Consider the following 12,160-nt stretch of genomic DNA (forward strand, 5'->3'; position numbering starts at 1 on the left):
CATTTCCTGAAAAGGCCCTGGCAGAAATGGAGAAGCTGCACTGGAAAGAGTGAGGCTAGAGGCAGAGAGAAGCTTAAAAGACCCTGTATGATTTAGTCAAGAAAGAGGGGATGCCTGGGGCCCATGGTTCACACCTGTAATCCTAACTACTCAGAGGAGGCTGAGACCTCAGGATTGTGCTCAAAGCAGCCCAGGCAGACAGATCTATGAATCTCGTCTCTAATTAACTAGCAAAAAAAAAAAAAAAAGCATAAAGTAGTGTGGTGTGGCTCAAGTGGTAGAACACCAGCCTTGAGCAAAAAAGTCAAGCAAGAGTGTAAGGCCCTGAGCTCACACTCATCCCCTGAAGTCATGCCCCAGGATTGGCATGTCCCCCCCCAAAAAGAGAAAGAGGCAGTCCTGCATTACAGCCCAACTAGTGGGATGGAGATCAAGCACAATACCATCAACTACACATACAATTTAATCCTTGATGCTCAGGAGATGCACATGAAATAAGTCAAAATGATACTTGCCTTTGTAGTAAGGAGGGGCCGTATCCTGCACCTGGATCCTCACAGCAAACTTATTGCCCACTGCTAGGTTACTTGGGTTTTCATAATCTAGATCACCAATCAACTAGGTTAAGATAGAGATACTAAATTACATGAGCCAAACTGACAAAGACATTTCCATACACCCTGAGTGGATATGCAGACGGCCATGATCCTCTTGGAAAGCACTTGTCTCCGCATTGGAGGGGCTCTGCACTACCTTACTCAGCAGAACTTACCAGAAGAGAGGCTCTTTGCACAAAGATGCTCATCCAGCACTATTACCCAATAAGCAAAGGCCCACCATTTCAGATGTATTGAAGTAAAACACAATATTGGACCTTTTGCTTAGGGATATTTTCTATTACTTAGTCCACTCATGCATACATGTATACCTACACAAAATACATGTACCGAAAGTCAGGAAGGAAACATACTAAATATTGACCATATTTATCTCTGCATGATGATATGCTTCTGTTTTCTATTATTTTCTGCAGTGAACACAGATTAATTTCCTAATCAGAGAAACATAGAAATCTATTCTTATTCTTATTCTTATTATTTTGTGCCAGTAGTGGAGTTTGAACTAAAGGCCTTGTGTTCATGCTTAGCTTAGGCTGGTACTCTACCACTTGAGGCACATCTCTACTTCCAGTGTTTTGCTGGTTAATTGGAACTAAGAGTCTCTCAGATTTGTTTGCCTGGGATGGCTTTGAACCTTGATCCTCAGATCTCAGCTTCCTGAGTAGCTAGGAGTATAGGTCTGAGACACCAGCACCAACTAGAAGTGGATTTTTATAAGCCGCTATAGATAATGTTGGTAAGATTCTCTTGGGGACTGAAGGAGGGATTAGTATAGAAGGTGGACAAGAAGGGTAGAGTGGGAAGAAGATGGTGAGCTGCTTACCCTCCCTCCTCTATGAGGCCTCATTTCTGCTGCAAATACCCTCAAGACCCTCTCCTGCCTTTCCTTTCCTGTAAAGGTCTCTCACAGTTTGCCAAACTCCACGTTCCATGCCCATTCATCCAACTTTGCATTGCCTCTGGGTATAGTTTTATAGCTACTGTCTCATTCCCCTTTGAGTCTCTGGTTGGTTATAGGATGCAGAATCTATTGGGATGCATTCATGGCCCAGGCCCTGCTTTTTCTCCCTCACACCTCGTTTGAGGAATGAGCACTGAAATAAACAAAAGAGCCCGCGCTCTGAGGGCACTAATGCATCTATAAAGGCCCACTAAGCAGGCATGCCACTGCGAGCTACACAGGGAAGAAGCCAGTCCTTAGTGCCCCCAGCACAGCGATGTGTAATGAGTGATTCTGGGACATGGGTGAAATAAAGAGCAGGCAGGGACACAGATCCACTATTAAGCTTGTCAGTTACAGTGGCTCTGAGAGGGGGCTACCTTGGAAATGTCTCTCTGTGGGGCGGCAAAAACACTGTGCATGCTGGACCAGCTCCCCCAGTGCCCTTTAATGAGGTAATGACCATAAACTGACCACAATTTTCCCAGAGCCAGCTGGATCCTGTAAAAATCTGTGGCTGCTCCCCATGCCAGATGGCGTGGTGAAGTTGAATTTGTTGTTTGGTGCTTCGCTGTCATCATCAAAGCAGAACTTGTTCAGGTCCAGAAGCAACGTCCCGTTGGCTGCTCTTTCCATCACCATAATGCTGGGGAAAAAAATACAGCTCGGTATTTTCCCCCAACAAGTGGTGACAGAGCATTCCTTCTAACCTAAGCCTTAGACTAGACACTTCTACTTCATTTTCTTTCTTTTTTCTTATTTATTGTCAAAGTGATGTACACAGAGGTTACAGTTTCATACATTAAGCATTGGATACATTTCTTGTACTGTTTGTTACCTCCTCCCTCATTCCCCCTCCCCCTCCCCCTCCCCCTCCCCCTTTCCCTCTCCCCCCATGAGTTGTTCAGTTGGTTTACACCAAACAGTTTTTCAAGTATTGCTTTTGTAGTCATTTGTCTTTTTACCCAGTGTCTCTCGATTTTGGTATTCCCTTTCACTTTCCTAGTTCTAATACCAGTATATACAGTTTCCAATGTACTCAGATAAGATACAGAGATAGTGCAGGTACAACCACAGGAAGGGGATACAAGAGGATCATCAACAATAGAAGCTACGGTTTCACATGGCATGTTGAAAGTAACTACAACAGTGATATATCACTCATTTCCATAACATGGAGTTCATTTCACTTTGCATTATGTTATGCATTCATAGGGGCATAGCTATTAGGCTCTTGTGATCTACTTCATTTTCAATTCAAAGCAAGCTCTAGGAGCCTTCCTACTGTTCTCCCTGATTCTGTTCTTACCTTCTTTCAGACATTTTTTTTAACCCAGGGATCTTGATAAAATATTATCAAACATTATCTTGATAAAACATTATCAGACCGTGTCTTTGCTCCAAAGTCTCAATGGCTCCTGATTTTACTCCAAGTCCTATCTGACCTCCAGGCCCCTCCGGATGTGCTGTCTATTATCTCTCTGATCTCATCTCCTATCTGTTTCTTCCTGTTCACACTCTCCCTGCTACCAGAGCCTCCTGGTGCCTCTTTCACATGCTAGCAGCCCTATGTTATTACCTGTTCTGTGGAATGATTCCCTCAGAAATATCCATAAAGTTTTCCTGCTATAGTTTAGTCCCCAGAAGGCTTGCTTTCTACACAGTGGTGCTTTGGGGAAGTGGTGGAATTTTTAAGAGGTGTGGCCTAATGGGAGAAAGTCAGGTCCTTGAATATATGCCTCCTAGGGAACTGTGGGAACTCTACCTTTTTCTTGCTCTGTCTTGCTTCCTGGCTGTGAGGGGAATGGTTTTGCTGTACCACATGTTCCTATCATGACACACTGCCTCACCACAGGCCCAAACGACAAGGCCAACCAAGCATGGACTGAAACTGTTAAAACATTCTCTCCTTACCAGTTGATGGCCTCAGGTATTTGTTGTAGTGTTGGGAATTTGATTAACACGCTACTTTATTTCACTTTCTTTAGCTTTGAACCCAATCCTACCTTCTCTGTGAGGCTACCCTACCTAAAACATCAGTGACTCCAGTCCATCCAGTTCCTCTCCCATTCTTCCCTTTATTTGGAATTCTTTAGCATTTGTCATTATCCAACATGCTATATATTTTACTTATACCTCCTTATACCTGTTTATTGTCTACGCGTCCCCTAGAATATAAACTCCATGAGGGCAGAGATCTTTACTTTGTCCTTTAAACACTCAATAAATATTTGTTCAATGAAGGAATATAAGAGAAATATCAGTTCACTTTATGCCTGCAGGAGATGACAGTCTGCTTAGAGAAAAATCCCTTTGCTTGCATTGAGAGATGTATTCTGCATCTCCTAAGCTTTGAAGGAGAGCACCTTGACTTGAGTCCTAGTGGCTTCAATTTATGGAAGGGCCTAACAATAATTTACTATCATTCATTCAAAAGAGGTTTATTACCTCTTATTACTGGTTGAATTTTAGGTTCCTAAAATTGACCTAAGGTCTAGCAAATAATAGAAATGAATAAAGCTACCCCTGAACTCAAGAGCCTCTGGTCAAGTCCAGCTCGGTATGGGGGACTGACACCTGTAGGCTTCAACTCATCAAGGTCCTTAATCATGCCTCTAGGTTTCAGTTTCTCCATCTATAAAATGGGCATAGATGAGCTTTTGCCAAGCATCACCAAGCATTCTAAAGAACAAGCACTTCTTATATCGCATCTTATGGCTGTCTGGAGTCCTTTTGATTCTTGTTGGACTTGGCTGGGCTCCATGATCACTGGCAGCCTGGCTGGGGCCAGAGAACTAGGGTGGCTCACATGGTTGCTGGGGGGAGTGGGGGAAGCAAGAGAAATCAAGTCTCAATACACACGCCACTTGCAATCCGCAATTGACCTGTGAATGTGCCAGTAGCCAAAGCATTCACACAGTCAAGCCCCAGTTCAAGTAGAGACTCATCTCTTGATTGAGGACTCGCAAAGTCATATCACAGGGGAATAGTACACCTTTGGAGGAATTTGTAGCTAGTTTTTGTTCTCTACTTCAGTCATATTTTGCCTTAGCAGAATTGCTTACAAAATATATATTGTCCCTGGCATGAGAATGTTGAAGACTTTCAACTGAGGAATGTTGCTGAAAACACGCTGTGGCTGTTGTGCTCTGAAGTCCGTCAGCAGGTTTGAAGCAAAGCTGTGCACCGATGCCTGGGTATGGCGGAGTTACAGGGAGACAGGCTCATTCTGTCCTATGACCTCTCACTTTGATTCAAGGGCTCTTTTGGTGGGTTTTGTTGGTGGTGGTTTTTTTGTTTTGTTTTGTTTTTAGTGGTACTAGTGTTTGAACTCAGGGACTTGCACTTGCTATGCAAGTACTCTTAACACTTGAGCCATGCCCCCCCCTCCTCCGGGTGAATGGATTTTAGGCTTCGTGGCCATTTAGAACATTTCTCTCCTTTCTTCCCTCAGGCCAGATTTTCACCCTAGTCTGATCACAAACCCCAGCAAGCTCTCAGCCTCATCCAGCCCTTTCCTGTTTGCTACCACAGGTATTTTCCTCAAATAAAAAGCCTTACACATTTAATCTTACCCTGGCATCTGGTTTTCAGCACACTCATATTAAAAGAGTCTGTGTGAAGTTCCTTAAGCCTATATGCTTCTCCCTGCAACAAAATGGTGCCCTATCTACCTTCCATGACCTCTCCTGAAGAAATAGGTTCGGGCACAGCAACTCTAGAGCAAGGTCTAGAAGCAAGAACCATCTTGAAGCTGAGGAGAGCTGGGTCTGTTAGCTAAGGAGAAAGCAGTGGTACCAGAATTGCTACCTTGCCTCCTAGCACTAGCAAAGAGAACATCTGTATTTCCGCAGGCCTGGTGCCTGAGCGTTCTCCTTCCTGCTTTGATCCCACATGTAGTAAGTACTTAGAATAGATAACACTATTAAACACCAGCTGCATGCAGATCATACCAAGCACTTGAAAAACACTCTCTAATCCTTTCCTCTCCAAAATGGATGCAGTCTTTTTCTCATTTACTGGGGAAGAATAGTTCCAGTGCTTTCAAGGCCTGTCTAAAAAAGTTACTCCCTCCAGATACGAATCTCTAATTGTCTGTCAGGTTCACTGTGAGCTTTAAATTCCATAGCGAATATCCATGCCAAGGATATTTGGGGATTTTGATCTTGAAAACAACTCTGCACACTCGGGTCCTCTGCTGTGTGTGTGTGTGTGTGTGTGTGTGTGTGTGTGTGTGTGTGTGTGTGTGTGTGTGTTGGGAATCTAATCCAGGGCTTTCCTACATGTAGACATGTGGTCTGAGCTACATCACCCCAGCTGGGGCGCGTTCTATCATTCTTCCCTGACACTTGCTATTTTTTCCTCTAACCGTGCTACTTGGAAAGCCACTCCCCCTTCATCCATCAATCCCTGACTCAAAGGCGAGCTGCCCTGGCCCCCATCCATCTGACCACGGGCTCCTCCCTAGGCAGAGGTGACTGTGCCCAGCTGCATTCTCAATCACCAGCCTTCTCCGCCCCTCGCTCACAAAGAGCTCGCGAAGCGCTTTCAGACAAGCGCCGGACAATTTACAACCTGAGCCGGGGCTGTCTGGGCGCCTCTGCTGCCTGCACTGGGGCGCTGGGCTCATTCATCACCAACCTGGGAACGCGGCAGAACCTCCGTGGCTAAGGGGTGGAACTTTGCAGGAGCTCTGGGTGGACAGCAGGGGGCGCCCGCCTCCTCCGGGCCGCCCCCGTGCCCCTCCGCGCCGCAGCCACGCAAGGCCTCCACCCCAGCTGCGGTCGCTCGGTGCCCGCGCCCGGCCCACCCATGTTTCTTGCCGGCGCACACTTCAGAAACTTCAGAAATCAGTATTGAGGGACAAGTGTGGCAGACGGTGGTGGCGCCATTTCTGGATCTGGCTGTTTGGCTCTGCATTTTTGAACGGGAGAAGGGACTAAAGACAATGGTGCAAGGCCCAGAGCTGCTCAGCCCCGCCAGTCCGGTGTGGGCCTAGAGCACGGGCTGAGCTCCGGCAGGGACTTTGGCTCCTGGGCCTGCCTTGCCCTGCACCTTGGCGTTCACAGCATGGCTGGCTACAAGTTGCCCTTACTGGAAAAGCCCAAAGGAGAGACTTGAGCATTGTTTAGAATTAGCTTCAGTAATAAATACAATTTAGTTCAGTTACCTACTTAATATTGGCCTTTAGGGCTAATTTGGAGAGATCAAGAGCAGGTTTGGTATGGGCTTGCCGGGATACTCTAGGCCATTCGAAAATGTGATTTCACCAGCTAATAGAGAACACAAGTCTGAAAACTGTCCTCACAGCACCTTAGGGGTTCTACACCACAGGAAGCAGGAACATGTCATGAACAAAGATACACCAAAGGGAGAGACACAGCACAGTCCTCTCCAGGAACTGATAACCAAGACTCTTACTTCTCACTCCTGACCTCTGCCTCTCAGGACAGGGCAACAAGGAAGGGCAGGAAGGCTCAGAAAGGTTGAACAACAAGAGGAATTCCCCTGAGTGCACTGGGACCACCCAAGAGTGCTGGCAGGAATGTAGTTTTTTTTTTTTTTCAAGGAAAGTGTAAGTGTGACTCTGTATATCACCCCTAGGGCCCAGATTTCTCTTTACAGAAGGCAGGCTCGATTTATGCAAGCAATAGTGTGGAAATCAGAGTCCTAGCTACCCGTGGCAACCGTCCCTACTCATCTAAGAGACGCTGAGGTGCAGGAATGCCTAGGCTGGGATCAGCACCTATCCCATGTGACTGAGCTTATCAGGGTCTTGGCCGGAGCAGGTGGCAAATTAGGTTAATTCTAGGATGCTTAGCAAAGGAGTTATTACAAAGGTGTACACGGGGGATATGGAAATATAAAGGGATGGTACAATAGCGCAGGGCTGAGACTGGAGCATCCTTGCTACCTCTAGACCCAAAGGGGCCAATGGGGTAAGCAGTGGCTGATAATGGCAGCCAGTAACAGAGTGCTGCATGCAGACAGCTGCTTTGTAAGAACTGAGCCGTTCAACAGGTGGAGGTGTGCATCCAGCTGATGCACAGGGAGGCAGGGGATCAATGCCCAGACCTCACTTTCTCCCATTTACTTGGCTCCCACTGGCCAACAAGCACTGGAGGGCAAGGGAGCCACTTGGGACCTGTCAGCCTCCTAGGCCCAGGACAGAGCAGAGAACGGATTTCGAAAGGGAGATCTGGATTGTGTTCAAAAGCAACAAGTGTGGTGATGTCAGGCTCAAGGCTGCACTTATTCTCTCCTCCATGATGGACATGTCCATGGGGAAAATAAACACAATAAAAATTTATTTTGTCATTGTTTACCCAGACAACCTTTGCCTAGAGGCCTTTATCGTTTTTTGTTTTTTGTTTTTCCAGTAGTGGTCCTAGGAGTCACTGGTGGCCAGCAAGGCCTTTGTCTTTTGTGTGGCCATACTATGTATTGAGTCACCAGGAGGAAACTGACTAAACAGTCAAGAATAAACTCAGAAGACTCTCCCAGTGGAGACCATATCTGATCTTCATATCAGGGGAATCTCTTTGCAAAGGTCACTACTTAGGCACCCACTCTCCCAGCCCACCCCACTACCACAGAAGAATTGCCTTAAACCTCCAGGAAATGAGTGCCTGGCTGGTTTGGAAACCAGGGAATTACTAACCCCATGCCATTTTTTTTAACAAAATAGCTAGTAGAAAGACAATATTGTTGTTAAAAAGCCATATTAACCCAGAATTGCAAAGGCTTCTATTTTAAAATAACCGTGAATAGACTATGAAGCAAAGAACAAGTCACAATATACAAAAGGTCTTGACTATCTATCACCTGTATCTACATTTCCACTTTTGTTTAGATGCAATTAAGTTAGTTGTACACAGTGAATTAGATAATTTCTTCTGTTTTATAGTAAGAGCTTTGTGTGGTTTATTCCTATTACTAGTGATGCATTTCTTTGAGAGTATTCAGTTACTGATCCTAAGTCTCAAGCATCTATTAGGACTGCTAACAAACAGCACCAGCTAGGAGCTGGTGGCAATAAATAAATTGCACAGTCCAGAGAGGGCCTAACAAGTCTCTGGGTACTTTTCACCAACCTACCAAAATAAAGAAGAACTCTTAACAGAGTGAGAAAGTAAAGAAGGAAAAGAACAAAGAGAACAGAAAAGAAAGAGGACATGGATCAGGGAGGAAAAAATGATCCAAAGAAAATCTATGATGAAAATTGGACAGTGCCCATCTCCTGAGCTCAGTGAGGCCATTTTGTCAATTCCCATATTTCTTCAGTTCTTCCTGAGCCTGCACCACACAAGCCAAAGAACCAAGAAGTGTGGGATCCAGCATCAACGTCACAAGGTGATTACCTGAAGGTGAACTTGGTGCACGTAGCAGGGTTGTCGTTGATGTCTTCCACAGCGAAAGTTATCTGGATACGGTTCTCCTGGCCCCCGGAAGGTCTGTCTCTTACCAGAACCTCCAGATAAATGGTGGGATGCTGTCTTAATTCACCTGCATCTCTGTCTATCCGCTGTGCCACTTGGATTGAACCAGTCACTAAAGGGCAAAGGTGAGAACGTCATCTTTTGAAAACAAAGGAAGAGTCAAAGATGTAAAGAAACTTGGTGAAAATGGAGAAGACCATCCTAATACTAGACTGGTGTGTGCAGAGGGTAGTCTCTATGAAAATGGATCCTTTTAAAAATTCATATTGAGTTCCTCCTATAGTTGACATTTATTGGAGTATTTGGTATGATCCTTCTATAATTTTTTTCACCTTAATGTTCAGGGTTGGGCCACTGGCCCACCCTTGCCCACAGTTGATAGCTGACTTCAGCTTGATGCATGGTTCTCCAATTGGAGAATTTGTAACTGAGAAGCATGCATGGAGAATCAGGCAAGTTAAGAGCAGAATTGCAGGTGCAAGGCTCACACCCTTCCTGTCTAGCCAACTCTCTTTCTTTTTATGTTGGTCATGGGGCTTTCTTTGCCCTGATTGTCTTTGAACCCCAATCCGCAGATCCTCAGTCCTCACAACCCTCAGCCTCCTGGGTAGCTAAGATTACAGGCATGAGTCACCTGTGCCTGGTATGACTTTTTCTTTTTTTAGTTTACTTTGTCTTTATTGCTGTTACTATGCCCTGATCTACTGACTTCTTTTGTTTGTATGTTTGATTTGCCCTTATTCTGTTGCTTAGAGCCAGAAATAAGCTAAACAACTAAAACGCTAAAGAAAAAAAAAGTCCCAAATGCACTCACTGGAAGTTAACTTTACAATATTCAAGTGAACAAATTCTCAGCCAACAATCATCCATCCCTACTATTTGCTGAGCCATGCCTTCAAAGTCAAAGAGCTGGGAAGTTTTCAGAGGCTGAGCCCTGGTCTCTCCCCATTTCGTATACTTTGCCCTAAAGCCTATGGGGCCCCATATTGTTTCTCTGGGATTGTTCAGGGCTATCCTGCAGAGACTCATGTAAAGCAAAGCCCTTCACAAAGAGGTGGTATCCATGGACGGAGGTGGCCCAGTGTAGCCAAAGCTAAGAGCAGGGGCTCAGAAGTCAGCAGCCTTATAGTGTGGATTCTGTGCTTCCCAACCGATGACCTTGAACAAGTCACTTAGCCCATTTGTGATTCTCCCCAAGCCTCTGTTTCCACTTCTGTTGAGCTGTGTTGAGTACTTGAGATGCTTGTGGATCACTTGGCACAGTTCCAGGGATAGAAAGCCCCATACACCACTGTTTAACACTTGAAATAGGGGCTGGTCTGAATAGGGATGTGCTTTAAGCATGAAACACACAAGAAACTACCAAGACTTGGTACCAAAGAAAATAATGTGAGCCATCGCAGTATCTTTTAAAGACAGATTATATGTTAAAATGATCATGTTTTGTGTCATAATTGTAATTTCACTACTTTCTTTTTGAAATGTGACCACTAGAAATTTTGCCATTACATATTTAGCTTCACTCAGTTTCAGCAATGCTACAGACCCTCTCTTCCAATCACCCCTCTTAGGGGTGATTTAAAGGAGAAACACCCTACCTATGCCCAGAGGAAAGCCACATCCTCATCCTGAATACAACAAGATGACACTTTTGTGTTCCATAATTCTCTATTCGTTTCTTCAACAAATATAGTTTCGGGACCCCTTTCACCCTCGTGCGTGTCCCGCCCCATCCCACCAGGCGGAAAGCTGGAGTGCAGCCCAATGTGCAAACCTTGGCGGTGTGTAGACACGAGACGCCCCTCCTCCCCTCGCACACTTAAGGAACGACTTGGGAGACATGTGGGTGTTTGGGGGTAAGCTTCTGGAACTTCCACTGGTTTTACTCAAGGGAGGGGTTTATATAACAGTAATCACGGCAGGAAGGGGCGGGACTAACTGCATACTAGCGATAGGCTGATAAGTTGCCCATCACAGTGATGTCACAGAACTTCCTCTATGGGCGGTCATCACATCCCATAGGACAGCCCCTTGGGCCTGGCCTGGTGCCATTTTGACACACACATGGCCGAGGTGGAAGGTGGGGCTGGTTTGCTACCTCTTCTGGTTCTGGACCCGGAAGGGGGTAGGAGTGGCTACCAGCCACGCAGCCCCAGGGCGGGAGAAGAGGCAGGCCTCTCGGGACTGCCCCTTAAAGATATAGCCAGAGCCCAACACATAGCATAAAATAGGCCTCTCTCTCTCTCTCTCTCGCTCTCTCTCTCTCTCTCTCTCTCTCCCTCTCCCTATCTATCTATCTATCTATCTATCTCGCTCTCTTTCTCACTCTCTCCTGTGGTGGGTTTTGAACTCAGGGTTGTTAGTAAGTGCTTTACTTATTGAATACTCTTCTAGCTCTTTTTGCTTTAGTACCACTTTTGCCCTGGTACAGCCTAGGACCACAATCTTACTACCTCTGCCATCTGTGTAGCTGGGATTATAGGTGTGAATCACCATACTCAACCTTCATTATATCTTGGATCTTCATTTCTGAAGGCTCTATGTCACATAAAACTCATAAATTTGTATGTTTTTTGTTCACCTATTTTTGTTTTGTTTTGGGTGGTACTAGAGTTTAAACTCACAGCCTTGCACTTGCTAGGCAGGTGCTCTACTAATTCAGCTATACCCCCTGTCCTTTTTGTGTTATTATTTTTATGAAGTCTCAAGTTTTTGCTCAGGGCTAGCCTGGACCATGATCTTCCTATTTATATTTCTTACATACGTTGAGATGACAGACATGAACCACCATGCCTGGCTTTTATTGATTCAGGTGAGGTTCTGTACACTTCCTACCCAAGGTGGCCCTTGAACCACTGTCCTCTTGTTCTCTGCATCTATGTAGCTAGGATTATAGGCATCAGCCACTGCACCTGGCTTAATCTACCTTTTATAGGTAGTGATAGATTACAAGGTCTTGACCATGATCCTAATGGTGAATGGGAACAGAAACGTCTTCATCTCTACAAAGGTGAAGGATAACCCAGTCATTTGTCATGGCTCCCGTTCAGCCTCTACAACCCCTTATTAGCTGCCTTCCTACATGTATTTTCCTAGTAACCAAGGAAGAGCCTAGACAGAGAGACAGATAAAAACAATCCAATTGGGTGAATTGGAGGGTG

The 12,160-nt window shown here is 45.4% G+C and overlaps 1 protein-coding gene across 1 annotated transcript in view; it reads right to left on the reverse strand.

Annotated features, from left to right (window-relative positions):
- Window positions 1–12,160, reverse strand: part of Cdhr3 (cadherin related family member 3) — a 56,467-nt gene that overhangs the window by 20,392 nt on the left and 23,915 nt on the right. The window contains 3 exon segments of the mRNA XM_048337408.1: window positions 516–618; window positions 2,035–2,206; window positions 8,922–9,111. Coding sequence (XP_048193365.1) covers window positions 516–618; window positions 2,035–2,206; window positions 8,922–9,111 — 465 coding nt within the window.

This window comes from Perognathus longimembris, chromosome 2 (assembly GCF_023159225.1).
Source record: "Perognathus longimembris pacificus isolate PPM17 chromosome 2, ASM2315922v1, whole genome shotgun sequence".
Taxonomy (NCBI): domain Eukaryota; kingdom Metazoa; phylum Chordata; class Mammalia; order Rodentia; family Heteromyidae; genus Perognathus; species Perognathus longimembris.